Source organism: Erinaceus europaeus, chromosome 14 (assembly GCF_950295315.1).
Source record: "Erinaceus europaeus chromosome 14, mEriEur2.1, whole genome shotgun sequence".
Lineage (NCBI taxonomy): Eukaryota > Metazoa > Chordata > Mammalia > Eulipotyphla > Erinaceidae > Erinaceus > Erinaceus europaeus.
Genome location: NC_080175.1, coordinates 14,842,196 through 14,865,316, shown reverse-complemented (window position 1 = coordinate 14,865,316; position 23,121 = coordinate 14,842,196). Strand labels below are relative to the sequence as shown.

The following is a 23,121-nucleotide window of genomic DNA, read 5'->3' as shown; positions in this document are numbered from 1 at the left end:
ATGGGCTACAGAAGGCCATATCTTTCAAACTCTCTGGCCTTCTACAGAAAAAGTTTTCCAATCTTGCCCTGAACAAATAAAGAGGCAGTTCCCTGTACCCATCCATCTGTGCAATACACTGAATACAAGGAAGTGTTCTGAACCACTCTGGTGTTTTATCAAGGATGTGGTGTTTCCTGATAGTGCCATTGCTATCACCATCGTCATCATTATCCATGGAGCTATCTGTCCTGTTTGTTTAGGAAATAAGTTTGTAGTAAGTCTCCAGCAGCCCTCAGGATTGCCAGGGATGGTAGATTCGTACGGATGGGGCAACTTTGGGGTATGCAGGCTCTGTTGGACCCCAGAGGGTCACTCCTTTCCCCTTACTTTTATTTTTATCATGGTTTTTAATTTTATTTTTACTTACTGGGGGAGATAGAGGAGGAGAAATTAAAAAGTGGCAATCCTCCTCACCCTCTTCCAAGTCCCTCCTCTTTTTCTCCTCCTCCTCCTCCTCACTCTTCTTCTTTTTTTTTTTTTAAAGAATTTATTTATTTATGAGAAATATAGGAGGAGAAAGAGAAAGAACCAGACATCACTCTGGCACATGTGCTGCCTGGGATTGAACTTGGGACCTCATGCCTGAGAATCCAACACTTTATTCACTGCGCCACCTCCTGGACCACCTTCTTCTTTTGTTGATAACTTAACACACCTTGATCACTTTGATTTCTTCCAGACTATTGGCAGGTACATATTTCAGCTGTCCGAGCTGTCTGAGACATTACACAATATGATTGTGGGGGTGGAGGTAACCCTAGAACGTTGTTATTAAAGGATGAAATGCATACCCCAGGGTGGTAGTATTATTACTATTAATGATTATTATGATGATGATTTTATAAAATGAAAGTCAAATGGACTCTGTTCCATTCGTTTTCAATGCAGGTATTCCCTCAGTCCCATTTGATTTCAGTTTTTTGAAAAGTTTAGTATTTTTGTAAGCAGTTCATAATTTCCGCGTTGAGTAACCCAAAAGGAAGAGAGCTGGAGCCCAGTGTTGTTTTTCCAGTGGGGTTGTGGGAACATTTTTTTCCCCTTCCCCCAAAGGATATAAAACTAAAGTTGAACTATTGGGAAAATGTGGCCTCTTTCTCTGGGTCTTCCTTCCCAACCCGACAGAATAGCATTTCCTGCTGCTTAATGTCTCCAGGAAGGAAGAGATTTTTTCCTCTAGGCTCTAATAGTCCCTAATTTCCTTTCCCCCCTTTATTTATTTCCCCATCTTAATAAGGACCAATGTCAAAGATGAAGGGTCCTGGGGAACCCATCACTTTTGTAGGAGGTTAATAATTTCCTCTAGACAATTCTGACATAATACTTACTTTCTCAAAAGGAAACTCTCTTCAGCTGACATGCTAGCTAAGATCCCTAGGATTGACATGGATTCTCGGGACTCGGTTCTGTGGGATCAAGTTGGATCAAGTTGCAATGGGAATGGGAGGTCCTAGTTGTCATTGTTGAGTCCCTGGGAGTTGGCCGGGCTGGTCCTGTCTTCCTCCACCATCTGGATTTGGTTAACTCTCTCTGGGCAGTGGGGCCGAGTCTCATTTCCTCCAACCAGTAATGCTATATAGGCAGTGATCCCGGCTGCCCTAACATAATTGAAAATTATGTGTATTGTAGGCTTGCAGCACTGAAATGTAGGCTCATAAAAATATGTGGTGCAGGTAGCCCGCGGAGATTGGATCTGGCACACAATGAAGCTTTTATGTAACACAAGAATTAGAAGTCTTCACATTTATATTGCATTATGGGTATGACAGTTCTTGGGTGGGGTCCTCAGGGCAAGTCTGTCACTTTAAACAAAGCCTGATGCTCTTCATCCTACACAGTGGGCATTTTAGACTCAAGCAGTTCTGTGTTGCAAATGACCAAAAGATGAATGCTCAGAGATGAGAGCATACCCATTCATCTAGCTGTCCCTACCAAGCTGAGGTGGATGGTGGCTCCTCAGCTTGGCCTTCTCTCCACAGGTTTTTATGAGATGGAGCCACGAGTGTTGGCGGGTGTTCATTTTGGTTGGCCTCAAGGAAATGACTCTATTGAGTGGTTTTGACCAATGAGGCCCATATATTTATGTGGCAAGTGTGAATGGGAAGAAGTCAGGGTAAGAAAGGGCAGAGTAGATTACCATAACTGGTTTGGGAGCATATGGGTGATGGAAACTTTTCCTGCTGTGGCCCTTATCTTGCGATGAAACTGTACCCAAAGAAGATATTTGAGAATGGGTTGATTATAGGGAATGATACCCACTGTTACTTCCTGTCTGCGGCCTCAGAATCCTAGAAGTCCTTCAGTATTCAGGCAGCCCCTCACCCACACCCACACCTCTTCATAGGGTTGAATGACCCCTTTAATTTGACCCCTTTAATGAAAATCTGGAGCGCTCTCTCTCTCCTCCCTCCCTCACCCTCCCTCTCTCTCCCTTCCTCTCTCCCTTTCCCTCTCTCTCCCTCTCCCTCCCCCACCACCCCCCCCCCCCCCCAACATAGATGTGGGCTACTAGAACCAGGTTTCCTCACCACAGGAGGCATCTAGGTAAAAGCTGCTCCAATCTAGTATAGATTGTGGTGGGTTGGGAAAATGGAAACAAACTTAAAAGAGCCCTCCGTTTAAGTTTGTTTTCAATCTTTGAGGAACCTGTGGAAAAACTTGTGGGTATCTCTGAGCCTTTTACCTCACAAGGGATTTTAGCAAACTTTTTCTTTTCTTTTCTTTCTTTTTCTTTTCTTTTTTTTTTTTTTTGTGGTGACTACTTTTGACTGTCTTTTCTGGTTTTCCCTTAGAAATATATTTTTTCTTTCTTGGCATTCCTTGGACAACATTCCAAGAATCTCTGCCACTATCTAGCTGTGTTCCTTCATGATTCCTCTGTGTGTGAATTGGCTTCCTCTCTGGTGCATAAACCCCCTGAGGGCGGACATCTATGATTCTGGAGCGGGCCAGTGAGTCATCTTACTGAGTAAAATTTTCTGTAGAATCGATACTGAAACTAGTTATTTCATTTACCTTAGATCTCTTGGGGGAGGGGGGAAACTCCTGATTTCTGCTCCACGTGTTTCTTAGTGAATGTGTTCATCAGTGGACCTTAAGAGGAACAAGGTATCTGTTATGCTGGGATTTTGTCTGAAAAGGCTTGAATGACAGTGGTGTAGTGTCACATACTACAGATTTCCTTTTACATCCCCATATTAAAATACCTGAGCGTGAAAATTGTCTCGCCTCAGTTTCCCTTCTCTGTACAGTGGGAGAGTTAGATCATTTGAAATGTCCTTCTGAAAACAGCTGTATCTCATGCAACAGAAGTACCTCCCTTTTCCTTGTGCTGTGTATTTATTTTCTATCACATAGAAGGTTAGAGAGACACACTGAGCTTGTAACTCTCTCTTTCTCTCTCTCTCTCTTCTCCCCCGCAGAAAATCTGTGTGTTAATTTCTCAAGCTTTTTTGAGATGTGTATATAAATTGTGCCCGGCTTGGGATCTTTTATCAGGACATACTTTTGTCTTAAGAATCTTTTTGGTTGGCTGAAGAATTCTAGTTTCTGTTGACTTGGTTTGTACTAAAGGATTCCTGCGTATATGAAAATATAGGTAGAATCGTCTTTAAAGTGGAGGACAATGGTATTTTAGAAATGAAGGTTGTGGAGAGAGCAGATTGGGAACATCTCTGGTTTGAGAGTCCTCTTTGCTTTGTTCTTTCAGTCCTGCTATGTTCCCTCTTTTGCCCACCACCCTGCAACCTCAACACCCCCCATTCCCTTTTAAATGACTTATCGAATATTTAAATGAATTTAATGAATAAATTTAAATGAACATGAGTGAAATCGTTGCATCTGGAACCACCCTATTGTTTAGATGCAGTGACAAAGCTATAGTTGCCAGTCATTCTGGCATTCTATACATGAGCCTACTAAACATCACTCTTTAAAAAACACCAGTTGCTGTGTGAATTTTTTTTTTTACTGTTAGTTGCATGCTTTCAAGTTTTTCCGTTTCTGATCTATGTATCACCACACCCCAAGAGTTGACTCTTGAACTCGCCATTTTGCATCTTTCTAAACGCTCACCCTGTTTGTTTCATTTCCTCCTCTCAGTATCTGCAGATGAAATGGCCGCTCCTTGATGTCCAGGCGGGGACCCTTCAGAGTAGACAAGCCCTCAAGGATGCCCGTTCTCCGTCACCAGCACACATTGTAGTAAGTGACCTTCCAAAGACCAGTCTCTTTCTTTATGGGGGGAAGGAGGAGGAGAAGAAGAACACTCTCTGTGTTGACAATGGGCTTTGTTGATTAGCTTTACTTTATTATGGAATATTCTTGCCTATGCTTTATACCTGTAAGGTACTTTTTTTTTTATTTTTATTTTTTTGCTCTTGGACCTAAGGTTTAACTGACCTGGGAAGTGCTTGACCGACCTTACTCTCCTTGTCTTCTAATATTGGGGTTAAAGCCCAGCCTTGTGGGCTAAAGATCATAAAGTATCATATCTATGGTTTAGGGGAGACTGATTGGACATGGTATCAAAGTCACTTAAATAAAATAAAACACCCAAACCCTTTCCTGAAAAAGTCACTTAGGGAGGGGAGCTGCAGAAAAAGGAATCAGAAAATTCAAAAAGGAAGGCCTGGATTTGAGGCCAGTTGCCCCATCCCACCTTAACTGTTGGAAAGTAACTTTCCACACTGACATCAGAAACGATTTCATCTGGTGTGACTGATTGTAAAGCTAGGACAGAAATGGACTTGGAGACTCTTCAATTTGGTCTGTACAGCCATGGCTTTGCCTGCATGTGGGTTTGATTAGGAAGCATTTGATTTTTTTAGGACAAAGAGACAACATCATAAAGTGCCTCTACGTAGATTATTGATGTACTTTTCTTGGATTTTGTAGGCTCTAAAAGTGAAATTTGTAAATTAACCTCTGAGAGGATAGCTCAGCCTTATTAGAATAGTCTCTGCTGTATATTTATATCATGAACTGAACTTCAGACTTCTGAAATAATTTATAGAAGACATGACAGGTGGAATTATGCACACCATGAAACAATTCATGCATTTTTAATATAAGTATCGTAAAATGTTATCCATTGGTATATTTTGCCTTTCTGGTACTTATAATTTCAAAAATTGGCAAAATCATTTTTCTATGTAGAAAAATCTTATAGTGTATGGTATCAGCTTTCAGGCTAAGCTTATTTTGTAATGTGCATTAATTGATTCTATATTATTTAATGAATCATGCCTCTGTTACATGGGTATTAAATATGCATCTTTATATGTGTATAAACACACACACTGCAGAATTAATGCTTATAAAATCTAATCTGAGTCATTTGTGAAAATTTCTTAGGAATGCTTATAAATGAGATATGCAGAAAGAAGGCCTATATTTTCCAGAAACTTCCCCTACTCTTCCACCCCAGAATAAAAGGATGTTCATGATTACATGTGCTCTTTCAATACTGAGATTTCAGGCTGGAAGTGACCTTAGAGCATCAAGGCCCAGCCTGCTCTCAGAAGAGGAAACAGGCCCAGATATGCCTTAAGTGAACTGCCCAATGTGTCACACGCTGTGTTAGTGACAGAGCGAGGACTGGACCCACTTCTCTCTTCTCTCTCCTGGGCCTTGTGTCATATTCATCCGTAGCGGCCTAGAAAAGAGTTCTCCACATTCGATTCTGCTTTGCTGACTATCAGTGGGGTCATCTTCAAGGACAGTGTCCCACACAGTGTCGGAGAAACTGTTGACTTGATTTCTCATGCCAGTTTTTGCTCCAAATGTGAATGCCACGGGGAGAAAAAGTATTGAACCGATATGCAAAGCTTTCTTAAGTTTCCCAGTTCCAAAGTCCTAGAGAGTAAAATGAGGAAGTCCATTCGTTTCACTTTTCTTCTCTCTGCATTTCCCAATGTGGGTTAGACTTTGAAATTAATTTCTTTGCTTTTTGCAACTGCTTGGCAAGATTCCCAACTTTCATTTATTTATTCTTTTAAGAACTACAGAGAAAGGGCATTATCGTTAAAAATCTCTAGGGATCCCTTTCTCTGTTGAAATGTGGAGAGAGGCTCTAATTCTTAGAAGTGGCTCTGATGGATCACATGGGCATGGCATACGGGGTGGGAGGTGTTCCATGGCCCCTATTGATGAGCATTCTTCCATGGAAGTGTGAGGGGACTGGTGCCTTCAGGGAGAGAGAAAATGATCCCCCTCACTACCATATCACACAAGAGTCGATGCTACAGTTTAAGGTCTAAGCATCATATTTTCATGCTTGAAAAGAAGGCTATAGTATAGTAAAGCATTTGCAAATATTACAGACTTGGCCTGTGTGGATTTTGGCCAGGGCAATAATGAGAGGGACTGAGATTCCCCCCATCCTCTTCTGTTAGGAGACAGCGTGTTTACCATACCAGCCCCCTGGGAGCACACACCACCCTTTCAATGGAGACCCTTGTCCTGAGGAGCCAGAACTGGGAACTGTTAGATGATCTTTTATGCTTTCTTCTGTGCTCTTGGGGACCTGGGGAGTGGCCATTGGCCTAGAGTTTATGGAACTGGTGGAAAAGTCATATGCTAGGGCCAGTGGTAATAACCACATTTGTGAAATCCTTAACACTGAGGAAGCTGGATGGTGTCTCCTGCAGTATCGGAGTCAGCCCTGTGATTGTACGTTTCTATAGGCTTCACCTGACATGAAGGGCAAGGAGGTGGGGAGCATTGCGGACGGAAAAGTGCCGGTGGGACTTGCTGTCCTCTTCATCTGTCGCATCACATGGAGCTCTGGGGACTGAGGGATCATTTGCCTGGGACTGCCCACTGATTCTTCCCTTTTCACTGGGCCTAGGGCAGTGTGTAGAACACAACCTTCTCAACAGGTGTATCTGTAAAGAGAACATTCTGGACAGAGGCTGATGTATCATTTGCATGATACGTGTCTTTGTTGACACAAATTGACCAGAAGGGTCTGTTTCATCTTCAGATTTACTGATGAGGGATTAACTTTTCTCCAGATTCTAGGCCCTTTCCTTACATTTTGTGTTCCATTCTTTTAAAGAAAACATTGTCACATCACAATGTTTCATCAGACAGATTTCATAATCATTGTCTAAGGATTGCTTCCTAATTTCTCTGAACTTTGTGTTTATTTGTGTAATTTCTGGGACAACCTGTTTCATAATTATTTTTGATGTTTTATTTTGGAAACGGGGAAGTGTTTGGTGCTTGTTAGTAATCATCAGAGACTCTTTAGTCTCACAGGTTGCTAAGAAAGTAACTTTCTCTGTTGTCCATGTGGGGCAGAATTTTCACATGGGAAGTTAAAGCATTTTGTCTAGATAGTTTTAATTTGATTGGATTTTTTTTCTATGCGGTATGTGGGTTACCACATTATAAAAAATTGATGTGTGGAATAAATGTTCTTAAGCAGTGGAATTCAATTGATCAAGTCATATTTAAGTTAAGAAACAAACCCCACAGGTTGTTAGCTCCTGTGACTGATGCAGCATCTTGTTCACTACAAGGCAGCCATTTCTACTCTGGGTTCCGAAGAGAGAAGTTATTCTCCACTGGGAATTTCGTTTTCTTGACTGGCTTAAAAAAAGAGGAATATATACAGGTCTTGGGGGTTAGGGGCTGCCCCCTGGATGCTACCCCCCCCCCCAACCACTGTCTTTACTAGACAAAGGCTTTTATTTAGATTCCTTTGTACCTAACTAGAAAAGTTGTTACACCCCAAATAGTGGTGCTTTGGTGTAATGTAAATCTTACAAGGCAGTGGAACACTTCACAAGTTCTGACCATTTCATCTTGGGGGATTTCCTTTTGAAATAGGTGGATTTTTGTCTTGGGTAGATTGCTACTGGTTCTCTCGTTCTTAGGTGTTTTGTTGTGTAACAAACATGGAAATCTGGGATGAAAAAGTGACCCAAACCCCCAGGAGCAAGGTCCACTAGTTTGCTGTGGTGGATTTTTTTTTTTAAGATTTTATTTATTTATTCATGAGAAAGATAAGAGGAGAAAGAACCAGACATGACTCTGGTACATGTGCTGCCGGGGATTGAACTTGGGACCTCACGCTTGAAAGTCCAGTGCTTTATCCACTGCACCACCTCCTGGACTACTGTGGTGTATTTTTGTTGTCGCTGTGGCTTAAGTGCTGAAAAGGAGCAGATAATCTCTTGGGAAATAGAACATGAGGGATAGAACTACAGACAGGGTCTCTGCTGTCTATGTGGAGTGTCTTTGAGTATGTTTCGAGGGCATGGCAGACCTTTGACTTTTTGCTTCTGAGGAGTTTGAAGCCCCTAGTTGTTGTCAGTGTTGTGATGAGAGGACATTTAATTATCTACAAGCCATTTCTAGGCATATGATACAGTATTGCTAATCAGAGTCATCATGGTTCCACTGATCCCTAAGATTTACTCATTTGCTAACTGGAAGTTTCTATTACTCTTACTATTTTTTTTTTTTTTTACTATCTTTATTTATTGAATAGAGACAGCTAGGAATCAAGAAGGAAGGAGGAGATAGGGAAGCAGAAAGACAGAGAGACACCTGCAACACTGCTTCACTACTGTCAAAGCTTTCCCTCTGCAGGTAGGGACTGAGGGGGCTCAAACCTGGGTCCTTTGTAACATATGCAGTCAACCAGGTGCACCACCACCCGGCCCTTCCAACTGGAAGTTTGTATCCTTTGAAGAACATTTCCACATCTCTTCTATCTCACTCTCTGGTAACCAACTGTCATTCTACAGTTCTGAGTTCCAGTCATGTGTATGCTTTAGTTCATTTACCAAATAGCCGCAGTATTCACTCAAGTTACACATAACAAGATTTCCTTCTTGTGAGTGAATATTTCACTGTGTGTGTCTGTGACACTGCCCCCCCCTCCCCACATCCCCAAATACATTCTTAGGTAATTTCCATATCTTGGCTATTGAGAATAATACTGCAGTGAACATGGTGGCCAGATAATTTGCTGAGATACTGATTTGATTTCCTTTGGTAACTACCCAAGAAGAGGGTTGTTGGAATTTATTTCTTTATTTATCGAGGAAGCTTCATACTATTTTCCATAATGTGTATGTATACCAGTTTGCATTGCACTAGCTTTTCACTCCAGTTTATTATCTCTTAATTTTTTTTTTACACTAACCAGTCTATCTCATTGTGGTTTTGATTTGTATTTCTTTGAGGAATAACGGTGATATGAGAAAGAGAGAGAGAGAGAGACCCCAGACCACCACTCTGTAGTAGTGTACCTGGTGCTGGGGATTGAAACTGAGCCTCATGTATGCAAGTGGTATGTCCTGCCTGTTGAGCCATCTCAGTGAGCATCCTTTATTAGACCTGTTTGGGGAATGAACATCTTAGAATAAGGTGCCCTGTACTCCAAAGCAGTAAGATTAAGGATATGAAATGAGAACAATGCAAAATTCTGATTTCTTAAATACCCTCTTAGAATGTATTTAGGACAGAGTAGAGAGTTCTGTCTTTGTTTCTCCCTCATTTCAGTAAGTTGCTTTAATTGTTTTATTTTCTTGGCCTTCTGTTCATCACTGATTCACTCATTGATTCTCAGATATTAAGTGATTGCTTAGTGTGTGGGAAAAAGTATTGCAGAGGCAAAGAGAATGGAATCAACAATAATAGACCAAAAATAATAGAAATGATTGCAAGTAAGCTCATAAGCACTGCCGGGTGGTTGTTAAGGCATTGTTCTAAGTGTCTCACAGATGTCTTAATGGTTCCCCCTTTACAGACGAAGAACTTGTCAAAAAGAAGTGGATGGTTGGCTCAGTTATGGGAGTCAGCACGTACATGCAGTAAGACAGTCTATCCCCAGAACACCCCCTCCCTTAAACACTGTAGAGAGGTCTGGGAAAGAGATGAGTTAAAGGAGTTTGGTGGGGTGTTTCCCTGGAGTAGCCTCTGCTGCAGCTGGACAAGGGTGGGCATGACTCCCCCTGGTGAATAGGGCATGAGTTTGGCGAAGGGAGTTGGTTTCTAAGTACAGCTACTGCAAAGAGCTCAAGGACACATTTGGGCACAGGTGGGCGGACTCTAGTGGCAGGTGCCTGGTGGGTGATGTGAGGGTAGGAGCCTGCACTCATATTCTCTGCACTATCTCTGTTCCCTCCCCTTCATGGGCACTCCTCCTCCACCTTCACTTTAATCCATTTATCTATGACTCAACCAGACTTTGTGGAATACTTGGCATGTGTTTCTCAGCAGTGGCTGAGTCATATCTCTCCCCCATTTCACAGACAGGATCAGGGTAAGCCTACATGTTTTGGCTGAAAATAGAAGGCAAGTCTGTGAACATTATATAAACATTATTTTACAGTGAGAGCTATGAATACCTGATGTTGAGAGCCAGCAACAGCTTATCTCTTCCCCTCCCTCCCCACACACACCAGGTAAGGAGTAATAGGATAAGATCAATAGTGTATTTTTTATGGTGTTTTTAAATTTTTTAAAAATATTTATTTCCCCTTTTGTTGCCCTTGTTGGTTTTTATGGTTGTAGTTATTGTTATTGTTATTGATGTCATTATTGTTAGATAGGACAGGGAGACATGGAGAGAGGAGGGGAAGACAGAGGGGGAGAGAAAGATAGACACCTGCAGACCTGCTTCACCGCTTGTGAAGTGACTCCCCTGCAGGTGGGGAGCCGGGGGCCAGTCCTTGCACTTTGTGCCACGTGTGCTTAACCCGTTGCGCTACCGCCGACTCCCATATTTGTTGTTTTTAATGGTTCACTGGGGAATGCACTCAGGGTCTTGTGTGTGCTTGCAATACCTTGGAATGGTCTTCCTGGCCAAAATGTCCCTCCCTCACTTTTTCCCTTCCTCCCTCCCTTGAGAAGAACAAGCAGGCCCGTGGTGTTGCTATGTTGGTGCTGGGCCTTGAACTTGGCACTTTGCACACCGTAAGTTGTGTGTTCGACCAGGTTAGCTGCTCCAGCAGTGCTTTCAAGATGAGAGTGGAGTGAACCCCAAGAGGTGCATCTGACTGCAATGAAGTCAGTGGCAAAATGCCCAAGCTTCCTTCCCTACTTGTAGAAATCAACCTATGAAGAAGAACTCTGATGTTCTTGAGGTTTGAGTTTGTGGAGTAGCCACTGAACACTTGGACCTTAGAAAATGTTTAGAATTTGTGCAGAAAATGTGAGCTTGGCTACACCCCCCCTTTTGATCACATCACAGCAACTTTTGTAACCTTAGGGCATGTGTCACCCACTGCCCTCCCTTGTGTGTGTGTTTCTGTGTATATGGGTGTGTGTGTGTGTGTGTGTGTTTTTCATTTTTTATCTATGATTAATAGTTGGTTATGAGATTGTAAGATTACAGATTATCTATCATCAAAGTTCTGTTTCTCTATCCTCCTACCCAAAGATAATGACCATAGTTATCACATACTCTTAGACTTTTTCTCCTTTTTTCTCCCCTCCCCTCCCTTTGCCTCTCTTCTCTCCCCCTCCTCTTCTTTCTTTCTTTTTAACTAGGTTATTATTATTATTATTATTTATTCTAGATCCCTACCCCTAGGCTGGGAGTATGGATCGACCTGTCAATGCCCATGTTCAGCAGGGAAGCAATATAGAAGCCAGACCTCCCACCTCTTACACTCCATAATGACCCTGAGTCCATGCTCCCAGAGGGTTAAAGAATAGGAAAGCGATCAGGGAAGGGGATTAGATACGGAGTTGTGGTGGTGGGAATTGTGTGGAATTGTACCCCTCTTATCCTATGGTCTTTTCAATATTTCCATTTTACAAAACAAGTTAAAGAATAAAGCAGAAAAGAAAATAATCAAGTATTTCAATGGAATTTTTAAAAATTTATTTATTTATTATTGGATAAAGACAAAGAGAAATTAAGAGGGGAGTGGGAGATAGAGAAGGAAACAGAGAGAAACCTGCAACCCTGCTTTATCATTTGTGAAGCTTTCCCCCTGCAGATGGGACCAGGGGCTTGAAAGCAAGTCCTTGCACACTGTAGTGCTTGCTCCTAGCCAGGTGTGCCACTGCCTGGTCCCCTAGGTTGATTTTTTTCATGGGCAAGAGATCTAGAACAAGAAGGCAAGTAGAGCACTAGTTGTCTCTGGAGTAAGCAGTGCTGGGGATTAAACCTACCACCCCATTCGTGTATATCCTATGCTCTGTCACTACACTATCTCCCCAGTCCAGAGCTGCCAATTTTGCCTTGAGAAAGCCAATATCTAAAGTAAGCAGAATTAATTTTTCATGTGGCTTTCCTTATTCATAAAATCTATGTTCGCAGTTTGGAAACCAACCCATAGTCTCTCCATTCAGAGATTGTGTTATGAATAATTCAGTCCATTTTCTTCTAGACTTTTTCTTCTGGGTGTATTAATATTTATATTTGACAAACTTGAGTTCGTAGTAGAGTGTTCAATATGTCTAGCCTGGTGTTTATTTAAAATGAAATTTGCTGCTGTGAATAAATACTTCCTCATGCCATTACATTGTTATTAAGGGTTTTTAATGATCCTATAGTAGGCCAAAATGTGATTTATACCACAGCTTGTGTAATCACTGCCACATTGGTGAGTTTAGATCGTCTTTTGTTTTTAAGTCTTTTCATGCTGTGAGGGACATCTTTGTGCAGAAAGCACTGTGCATCTTACAGTCCTTACTCATATCTTAGGATAGATTACTGGGAAGAAAGGTAGAAATGAATACAATTTAAACAATTCTTGATTTATAGCTACTAATACTTGCGGGAAAAGTCCCTAGCTTCATAACTCCAAGCCCTGTGTGAGAGTTTGATTTACCATGTTAGGAATGATTTTCATGTTTTCTAGGCAGGTGAACATAGGAGAGCTTAGGCTCCCCTCAGAAGCTCTGTGTCTGCTCCACCTTATCCAGGAAGAAGTCCCAATTAGTCATCCACATCTGCTTTCCGAAGGCCTCTAACCTTCAAAGTAGACTTGGGAAGCAAAGAGGTTTTCAAGTCAGCTGGTGTCTCAGGGCTTTTACGGAGTTATGTATTTCCAGTTCAGTCACTCTCCAGCACAGATATTTAGATAGACCTTATTAGCTCCTCCCTCATGTACAGCACAGTTAGGGTTATTTTAGTTCTTGGGGTGTGAACCAGAGCACCACTTTGGTATACATACCAAACACAGGATCTCATTTATGCAAGTCCTGTGCTCTGTTATAGAACCACCTCCAGACGGCTTTTAGAGCATATTTTGTTATATTATTTATTTATTTTTTGCCTCCAGGGTTATTGCTGGGGCTGGGTGCCTGCACTATGAATCCACTGCTCCTGTGACCTTTTTTTTTTTTTTCCTTCCTGATATTTTGGATAGGACAGAGAAATTGAGAGGGGGAGGGGACAATCGGGAGGGAGAGAGAAAGATAGATACTTGCAGACCTGCTTCACTGCTTGTGAAGTGACCCCCCAGCAGGTGGGGAGCTGGGAGGCTCGAACCCGGATCCTTGCGGGTCCTTGTGTTTTATACCATGTGTGCTGAATCTGCTGAGCTACTGCCCACCCATCCCCTTAGAGTATACTTAATTTTTCCTCAGACATGGTAGATTGGTATGATAGATGATTGGTATTTAACAATGTTTAAGTTTTTTTGCAATTATTGACAGATTAAAATTTTTTTTTTAATATTTACTTTATTTATTTATTTCCTTTTGTTGCCCTTGTTGTTTTATTGTTGTAGTTATTATTGTTGTTGTTGTTGGATAGGACAGAGAGAAATGGAGAGAGGAGGGGAAGACAGAGAGGAGGAGAGAAAGATAGACACCTGCAGACCTGCTTCAACCGCCTGTGAAGTGACTCCCCTGCAGGTGGGGAGCTGGGGTTCGAACAGGGATCCTTATGCCGATCCTTGTGCTTTGTGCCACCTGCGCTTAACCCGCTGCGCTACAGCCCGACTCCCCAGATTAAAAATTTACTCTCATCCTGGTTCAAACCCCTGGCTCCCCACCTGCAGGGGAGTCACTTCACAAGTGGTAAAGCAGGTCTGCAGGTGTCTGTCTTTCTCTCCTCCTCTCTATCTTCACCCCTCTCTCCATTTCTCTCTGTCCTATCAAACAACAATGACATCAATAACAATAACAATAATAACTATAACAATAAAACAAGGGCAACAAAAGGGAATAAATAAATAGTTTTCTAAAAAATTACTCTCTTAATGCCATATTCTTGGACAAAAGATTAGGCTTTGTTTGATGCTGTATGCCAGCTTGGTCAGGAATAGAATATTTCTAGGAGTGGTCCGGGAGGTGGCGCAGTCTGTAAGACAGTGGACTCTCAAGCATGAAGTCCTGAGTTCAATTCAGTGCCTGGCAGCACATGTACCAGACTGATGTCTGGTTCTTTCTCTCTCTCCTATCATTTCTCACGAATCAATAAATAAAAATCTTTAACCAAACAAACAAACAAACAAAAAGAATATTTCTAGGAAAACATACCTACCTGCTTTACCAACGTGGTGCTTGCTGCTTTGTGAAAGTTCAACCCAGAGTAAATTCAGACAAGGCTGGCAGTCTCCAAATCAGGACTTATTTATTTATTTATTTATTTATTTTTGCAGTGCAGTGTCCTTTTGAGCTGGAGGAAAAGTCTTTGGCAGCTCTGAGACAGTGTTTTCTGATACTCATCTCATGGAGTATTAATAAGGGCACTGGAAAAAAAGGTTCCTCCCTTAAAGCAGTTTAAGGAAGCCCTGGGTAATGGCAAAGTCTATTAGTTGCATTTGTGCAGGCTCCTGATTCTGAAAGGTGCTTAGAACCTGTCCTGGAGAGGACTGAGTGTAGCTTTCAGGACGACAGAACCATCTGCATCATGTTTCGAGGCGAGATGGAAGCACCCTAACCCGCTCCTCAGGGCTGTTTTCATTTCAGCACCTGCTCTGTTTACCAAGTGTGGGAGCCTGTTTTACATTAACATGAATCTACTTAGAGCTCCACTCATGGTTTTGCCTATGTTTATCTTTCCAGTAAATAAAACAAAAGTGTTCATTTGGCACCTGTCCTGTCTGCCTGTCATTTCTTGCCTTGTTGATTAGCTCTGCGTAGGGGGGCTTACTTCCCCAACCAGATCTTAAGTCTCTTGAAGCCAAGGAGCCCTGTGGTTTATTTATTTATTTAGCTTTCTCCTTTCCTACTGTGGTGCTTTGTTAATTAGGCGGAGGGTGTGTGTGTGTGTGTGTGTGTGTGTGTGTGTGTGTGTGTGTGTGCCACTTTTTAGGGAGGGGCAGGACTTGATTTGGTCTGAAGTGTAGGTAAGGTAGCTGAGTTATCCATGATTTCATGGGCAAGAATGGCCATAATTTAGGCCCATGCTCACTCTGAGTGTCAGATTCAGATTTCTCTTTTCTGGATACCTCGCGGACATGGGAAGAGAAGTATATCCAGGCTCACTTTCCTTCCATTCCCTCCCAGCTCCAACACTGTCTCTCTCAGTGTTCAGCACTGGATCAGCTGTGTCTCTAGATGGAAGCTTCCACCACTTGTTACCACCTCTGCTCTTAGCACTGGCCTTGTGTCTAGACTGTTCTCATTTTTTAATTGGATGTACTCTCCCCACATCCTGCCTCTGTGGCTCCAAATGTTCCATCTTGGTCCCTATACTGCATTCCCATAGTTGTCTTTCAACTTCTTAGACCAATCACATCACACACCTCCACTGAGTGTCTGTTATCTTTGGGAAGAGGCTCAGAGCACCTCTGAATATGTACTTGGCCTATCACTCGATTGAAATGTGAGACTTGGAAATTCAGAGATGTTAGCATGAGGACATAAAGTTGACCAGACATAGACACCGGCTCTGCTTAGAGTCGTAAGCTGACTGCAGAAGGGAGGAGCAGGGATAGTTGGGATAGGTCAGCTGAGCAAATCCCCTTCATCATTCCTTTGCTGGTGCGACAGGATGTGGAAGGCCTCCTAGTTAGCTTCAGTGGAACCCTGCATCTGGACAGTACTGCACGTGAGCCTGCCCTTTCTCAAAAGCTGTGGATACAGGTAGGTAGATCCTGACAGCTATCAAGTACATCACAGAGGCTGTGGTCAGTGGGAGCCACTGGGGTGAAGTCACCCATGTGTCCAGGGACAGTGGGAAAGGGTTCTCTTTCTTCCCTTCTGAGAGTGCAAGCCACTTGTTTCTCTCCTAAAGACACTAGCTAAGTTGCTCAGGTGCTGAAGTGGAGGCTGCAGCAAGAGTTTGAAAGCCTGGTGAAGGAAGGAATACTTAAACCACAGTCCTGGGACTGGGCCATCTATGATTCCAGAGACTTGATGGAGCTTTCCTTGCATTTGGCCCCCTGCTCTGATTCTTCCTCTTTCCACTGCTCCTGAAATTACTCCTGACTGGGGAACTCCTGTAAGATTCCCAGAGCAGAGAAGTATCCTCCCCCCATTTCCCCCCAACCCAGACCTGAGAGAAAGCCAACCTTAGTGGGTGCAGCTCAAACATAAAAATCTTTTTAAAAAGTGTCTCAATAATAATAAAGGCCACAAGTAGTAGAAGAGGAGGAGTGGCTCCTGTAGAGACCTTTAGAATGACTCATCTGGAAGTCAGGGAAAACATTATTCTGGAAAGAGGTAGCAGCCCCCTTCAGCCCATGCCCATAAATGAAAGAATGTCTACAGCCCAAAATTGCACTGGCCCAGGCAAGACACTGCCAAAGGTTGAAAAGTTCCACAGAAACTGCTTCCATTTTTAGAGCACAACAAAGCACCCTGTCTGCATTCTCCCTCAAGACCCTTCCCATCCCACTTCTGCAAAGACCTTGATGGAAATGGCCCTGATGGTGCTGCCTTCGTGAAGAATGGCGTTATTTTCAGGCATTGAAAACAATCCCGGGCTGATTTTTTTTTTTCTTTGTAGTGTCAGCCACCAAAAGGTTAAGACAGGAGCATGGCTTATATTTTGGCACCACTTTATGCTGCTAACAGAATCCTTCTCCACCCTTCCTGGTCTTGGTTGATGTGTGATTGGTTAATGGGAGAAGCAGGGGTATGTTTTAAGCCAGGATTGTTAAACTTCACTAGGCAGAGAGGGTCTCAATCTGCCCCTTTTGCTACTGTCTTCATAAACCTTGTACACATACCCAGGATGCAAAGAGAACAGAGAGTACTTCGCAGAAGGTTAAGATGTGTGTGTGTATGTGTGCGTGTGTGTGCATGTGCGTGCATGTGTGTGTTTGTGCATGTGTGTGTGTTAGAGTGTCTGGTTTATACCATTTAACTCTATATGACCCAGCCCCAAGCCCGAGATTGTCTTTGATCATTTAGCACTAATGGAGTACTAATACTGTTTTTCAGACTTTTCCCCAATTATAAAATGTTTCTTTTATGAAAGATTTTAATTCTTTATTGATTCAGAACACTGGCACATGAACAGATTGTGACTATGATCTAAATAGGGCCTACGTGAAGGTAACTTTAAGATCAGATCGATTTGTGCTAGTCTGACAGTTAAGAAGGAGATGCACTATACTGAATGTGAACAAAGTTGTTTTCCATGATTATGTGCTGTGGTTACCGGGAATTTTGAAATTGACTTTTAGGTATTTTCATTAAATTCCCGTTTTCATATTTTTAGGTTCTCAGAGTTCTATCTCCTAGCTCCTAGTGTACACAGACCTATCATTGTGCTGAAGCTTTCTGGTTTCTGTTCCTTTGACAATGAAGGAACAACCTGTATTTTAAATTCTGCCCTTTGTGTTGACAGCTGTAATGACTCACATATAAGGGAATGATGCCACTGTTACCTTAGTGTAACAGATACTCATTTTTCTTTCTTTTTTCTTTTTTTTTAACAGTGTTTTTTTTTTAATACAGAAATATAAGATTTGCAAGGGTATGAGTTTATACCCACACATGGCGTGAGTCACCAAACCCCTCAACCAGAGTCTGCCCATGGTTCCCTCATTTCTTCTTCCTCAACCCCAACCACCATATTCCTCACAAAGTCCAAGAGACAGTTTGGTTTCCCCTCCCTTTTTCCCCCTCCAAGTTCATTTGTTTTAGTTATCTGTATCCCACGTGAATGAAATCACCCTGTAGTTGTCCATCACCTCTTAATTCTAGTTCCTTCCACTTTGTTCCTAACGATAACACCCCCCCCCCCCCCCCCGCTGATTGTGGAGTAGCATCCCCTTGAACACATACCCCATAACTTCTCTCTTTCTCTCCCTCTCCCTCTCCCTCTCCCTCTCCCTCTCCCTCTCCCTCTCTCTCCCCAAACCCCTCTCTCGCCTCCAGGGTTATCACTGGGGCTAGATGCCTGCACTACAAATCCTCTGCTCTTGTGGCCTCTTTTTTTTTTTTTATAGGATGGAGAGAAATTGAGAGGAGGGGGAAGACAGGGAGAGAAAAAATAAACACTTGCAGACCTGCTTCACCGCTTGTGAAGTGACCTCCCCCAACCCCCCTGCAGGTAGGGAGCCGGGGGCTCAAACCGGGATCCTTGCACATGTCCTTGTGCTTCGCACTATGTGTACTTAACCTGATGCGCCACCCCCTGGCCCCCTACCCTATAACTTCTCTATCCAGTCTTCTGTCATTGAGCGTTTAAATTGCTTCCATATTTTAGCTATTGTAAATAACGCTGATATTATTTCAATTACTGCTTCTCATCATGGGTAATTGGTGGCAAACTGAGCATGCCATGTTTATTTCTGTTCAACATTTTGATTATCAAAACTGTACTATTTGATGAAGTTCTGACCTTCTCCACTATTTTCCTTTAAGACGCATACAAATTATGCAGATATCTCACAACCTGAAAAGATTCAAGCTGCTGTTGCAAGAACTTTGAGCAGAGTGCTGCTGTTTGTACCTGATTGCAGTCTGCATATAACCTGCTTGGAGCACAGTGTCTTAAGAGATGTTTTGAGGACATGCATGCCGGAGCTCCAAGGGGAAGAATCCATCCATGGATTAATATCAGGCAGGGGTGGAAGGATGATGGATTAAGTGTCAATAGAGAGGTATCACGGCTGTCATTACTGCTTTAGGCAGCCAACCTTTTGGTCAAAGTGTCAGAAACAGAGTCCCCTACTGGATCTATCAGACCCCAGTTAAATGGCCATTAAGATGTCATAGTGATCAAAATTCTTACAACTCATCATGTGAAAACTTGTTCCAAGTGAAAATAAAAGGGAGAAAGAAGCATTTTCCATCCAGACCAGAAGTAGCAGTGTGCTTGCTCAAAACAATGAACCTAGGCTTAGGAACCTAAGTGTGACATGCCTGTCTTGATTTATTTTGCTTAGTTTCCCATGGCCGGGGATGACTCCTTGTTATCTGTGATCTGTATGTCTTGTAGAGCTGACACATAGACCAAGCGATTGTGACATGTAGATTCCATCTTCTTTTTGCAAATCACACCAGAAAGGCTTGCAATGTACATAGTCATTTCCGCTAGTGACAAAAGACAGGGACTTCAGTAGTTACCCCCATATCTCTCCTTTCCTACCCTATGATTGCATAAGAATCAATAGATATCTCAAGGTTGTTAACTTTGGTGATCTCTAAACATTTTGATTGAATAGGTGGGCTTCCTTTCCTTCCTCCTTTCCTCCCTCTCTTCCTCCTTGGTTCTTCCTTAAATAAATCAACTTCCTACTTATCGAGGTCGTGCTTGGGACATACTCATGATGACCACACTGTGAATTCTGATGGGAGACTTCAAGAACTCATGCCCACAATCTCACGACTTAAGTTTTAGGCTGTGATTTGAAAAACAGAACCTATTGAGAGATATTGACGATGGGTACTGAGCTAGCCTGGGTTTGGATATCTGAGTGGAATAAGTGAGTGGGCACTGAAGGCATTTGCCAGGGAGAAGGATGGGCATATGCCTGGGGGAGTGAGCCCAGGTTTCAGGCTGGCCAGCACTGCACATGGAGAGAAAGGCCAGCAGGGTTGGGTTTGGCCGCGTGTCCTGGTGTCTGGATGCCTGCGTGAAATTCCTTCTGAAGTTTTCAGTGGTCAACATGAAACTTGGTGGATATGGATGGAGCCAAGGGTGGGGATTGTCGGGATCCTTTTGGACACAGGGTGTGAGACCAGAGGTCAGTACAGAAGCCAAGGGAAGGGGCTTGGGGGAACTTTTGGTCACTGTTGAGGGGAGAAGGGGACTCAGTAATCAATTGGGTTGTTGGAAGAGTCATGACTCTTTTTTGCATAGAAAAATAATGTCCCAACTCTTCAGCTAGCCCAACAGCATGATTGCAAATCATAAGCGAGAGCTTGTTTTCTCTCTTGTTCTTGATTTTTTTTTTCCTGTTCCTGAGTTTTCTTTTAATTTGAGACTTTTCACTGGTTGTCCATGTTTGAAAGGGACGTATTAGAAGTTCTCGTTCTGATAAGTAAGAAATGGGTACGTTGAGCAAAGACTGTGGTAATACTGGAGGTTTACAGAGCAAGCAGCAATTCCAGGCATCATTCTACGTAATCTGTAGTGGTTATGATGGTCAGTTTCTACCACTCAGCACTCTTATGACTTAGCTCTTGTTAAGGATTCCAGTTTACACAGGAAGAAATTTGAATCTTAGCAGGGAGGTTGATGTCCTCCAGGTCACATAGCTGACAAGTGGCAAGCTGGCCTCAGAATGAAGGGAGCCAAACTCTCAAACTAGACTAGTGTCTCTCAGTCTACCAGGAACCTCTGAGGCTTGTCATTCCTTTGTGATACAGTGAATGCCTGTTGAGGAAATGTGACTCTGAGTGTTCCTAGGAGGAACAGATGTGAATTCACAAAGAAAGGAACCAACTAAAGGGGCTGCCTGTCCCTAATGAGCTTTCATCTCCAATTTTGCCTTCCCTTACACAATGTGGGGCTGCTCCTGCAAACTTGAGAGTAAGTGACTAAACCTTATGGTATGCCACCTTGGATGGAAGGCTTCAACTCATCAGCCAGTTTGTGTTAGGCATAATTATTTACCCTCTAATTGATCTTTTGGATACAATAGGATATTTAAATATGGTGTGTTTATCTCCAAGGCAGTGTTGGTAAAAGAGGTTCTAGGTGAGATTCCCCCCTCCCCCCTATTTTTTGTGTGGCTGTTTCCTTCTAGTCAGGCTTTCTTCCAGAATAAGCAAGACCAGAGCTGGGCGGTAGTGCAGTGGGTTAAGTGCACATGGCACAAAGCCCAAGGACCCACATCAGGATCCCGGTTGGAGCCTCCAGCTCCCCACTGGCAGGGGGTCTCTTCACAAGCAGTGAAGCAGGTCTGCAAGTGTCTTTCTCTCCCCCTCTCTGTCTTCCCCTCCTCTCTCCATTTCTCTCTGTCCTAGCCAACAACAACAACAACTATGACAACAATAACAACTACAATAAGCACAACAACAAGGGCAACAAAAATGGTCTCCAGGAGCAGTGGATTCATAGTGCAGGCACTCGCCCAGCAATAGCCCTGAAGGGAAAAAAAAAAAAAAAAAAAGAAACACCAGAATATGCAAGACCTTGATTCCTCTCCAGCACTTTAAAATGGAAAAAACTCAGTAAGGGTGAAGGGTAATACAGAACAACCATGTTTATGTCCCTGTCATCTAAAGCAGCAATGTTAACAGTTTTCTGTTAAGAAATGTATATACCAGTCAGTAGTGTATTCCAATTGTTAGTGAATTATTTTTTCCATTTGAGGTAAGTTATTTCACATTTCATAATATTGTCCAACTTGCCTCTCATTCAAATTGCACTTGACTTTTAACTAAGCTGTTGTACATTTACTCTAGTTCATTGATTTTAAAGGCTGTGTATTATTCCACTGTATGGATATACCACACTTGTTCATTCTGTGTTGACAGTGATTTGGCTTCCTTCCAGTGTTTTGAAATTGGCAATTGTGTTGAACTCACCAGTCTTGGCACATGGATACAAGTTTCTCCAGGGTTTATACTGTGTAAAGGAATTACTAAAACATAAATCCCTGATTATTTAAGTGTAATTCGTGAGATATCATCAAGGTCTTCTGTGCGATTGTGATCGGATCAGATAATGTTATCTCACCAGTGTCTGTTACGCAGTCTCTACACATTGGCGTGTCAGATTTTAAATGTTTGGTAGTTTGATGAGTGCGCAGTCACATCTTATATTTAATTTGCCTTATTGCTTTTTTTTTGGTTTGACTTAGTTACCTACTTATTCTGAAGAACAAGATAGTTTTTCCTTATTGATTGATAGTGGTTCTTTATAGCAGTTGAAGACAGAGCTATGTGTTGTAAGTACTTTTGGTTAGTGTATGGTGCTTGTTTAGATGGGCTCTTGAATAATGAAGATTGAAATTTTAATGTGCTTGGTTTTCTTCTGTACCTTTACATGATACCGATTTACATAGCTTTAGTTCTTTAAGTAGTTGATATTTTGGTTTCCTTTTTAAAAAATATTTTTTAGTCATTTATTATTGGATAGAGACAGCGAGAAATTGAGAGGGGAATGGGAGATAGAAAGGGAAAGAGACAAAGAGACACCTCCAGTCCTAATTCACCATTTGTGAAGCTTTCCACCTTCAGATAGGGGCCAGGGGCTTGAACCCGGGTCTTTGTGCACTTGTTGTGACTTAAGTTACCACCACCTGGTCCCAAGTAGTTGATTTTTTAGTTAAAAATAAATATTAATTATTTCTAAATTAAAATAAAACTTAATTGCTTTGATACTTTATAAATTTTGGGAGTGTAGTGTCATACCCTTGTATTTTTTCCCCTTCCCCATTCCCCCTTCCCCCCTTTTTCTGTCCCCAGGGTTATTGCTGGGGCTTGGTGCCTGCACTAGGAATCCACTGCTCCTGGAGGCTATCTTTTCCCTTTTGTTGCCCTTGTTGTTTATCACTGTTGTTATTGCTGTTCTTATTGATGTCATTGTTGTTGGATAGGACAGAGAAATGGAGACAGGAAGGTAAGACAGAGGCGGGGGAGAGAAAGATAGACAGGCACCTGCAGACCTGCTTCACCACTTATGAAATGCCCCCCCCCCCAAGTGGGAAGCTGGAGGGGCTCAAACCGGGATCCTTATGCCAGTCCTTGGGCTTTGCACCATGTGTGCTTAACCCACTGCACTACTGCCCAGCTCCCCGCCCCCACACC

The 23,121-nt window shown here is 42.5% G+C and overlaps 1 protein-coding gene across 50 annotated transcripts in view; it reads left to right on the top strand.

Moving 5' to 3' along the window:
• Positions 1-23,121, top strand: part of TCF7L2 (transcription factor 7 like 2) — a 227,817-nt gene that overhangs the window by 88,806 nt on the left and 115,890 nt on the right. For all 50 annotated transcript variants that reach the window (XM_060171276.1, XM_060171283.1, XM_060171284.1 and 47 more), the window contains one exon: positions 4,141-4,242. In XM_060171276.1, coding sequence (XP_060027259.1) covers positions 4,141-4,242 — 102 coding nt within the window. The remainder of the gene's footprint in view (positions 1-4,140; positions 4,243-23,121) is intronic.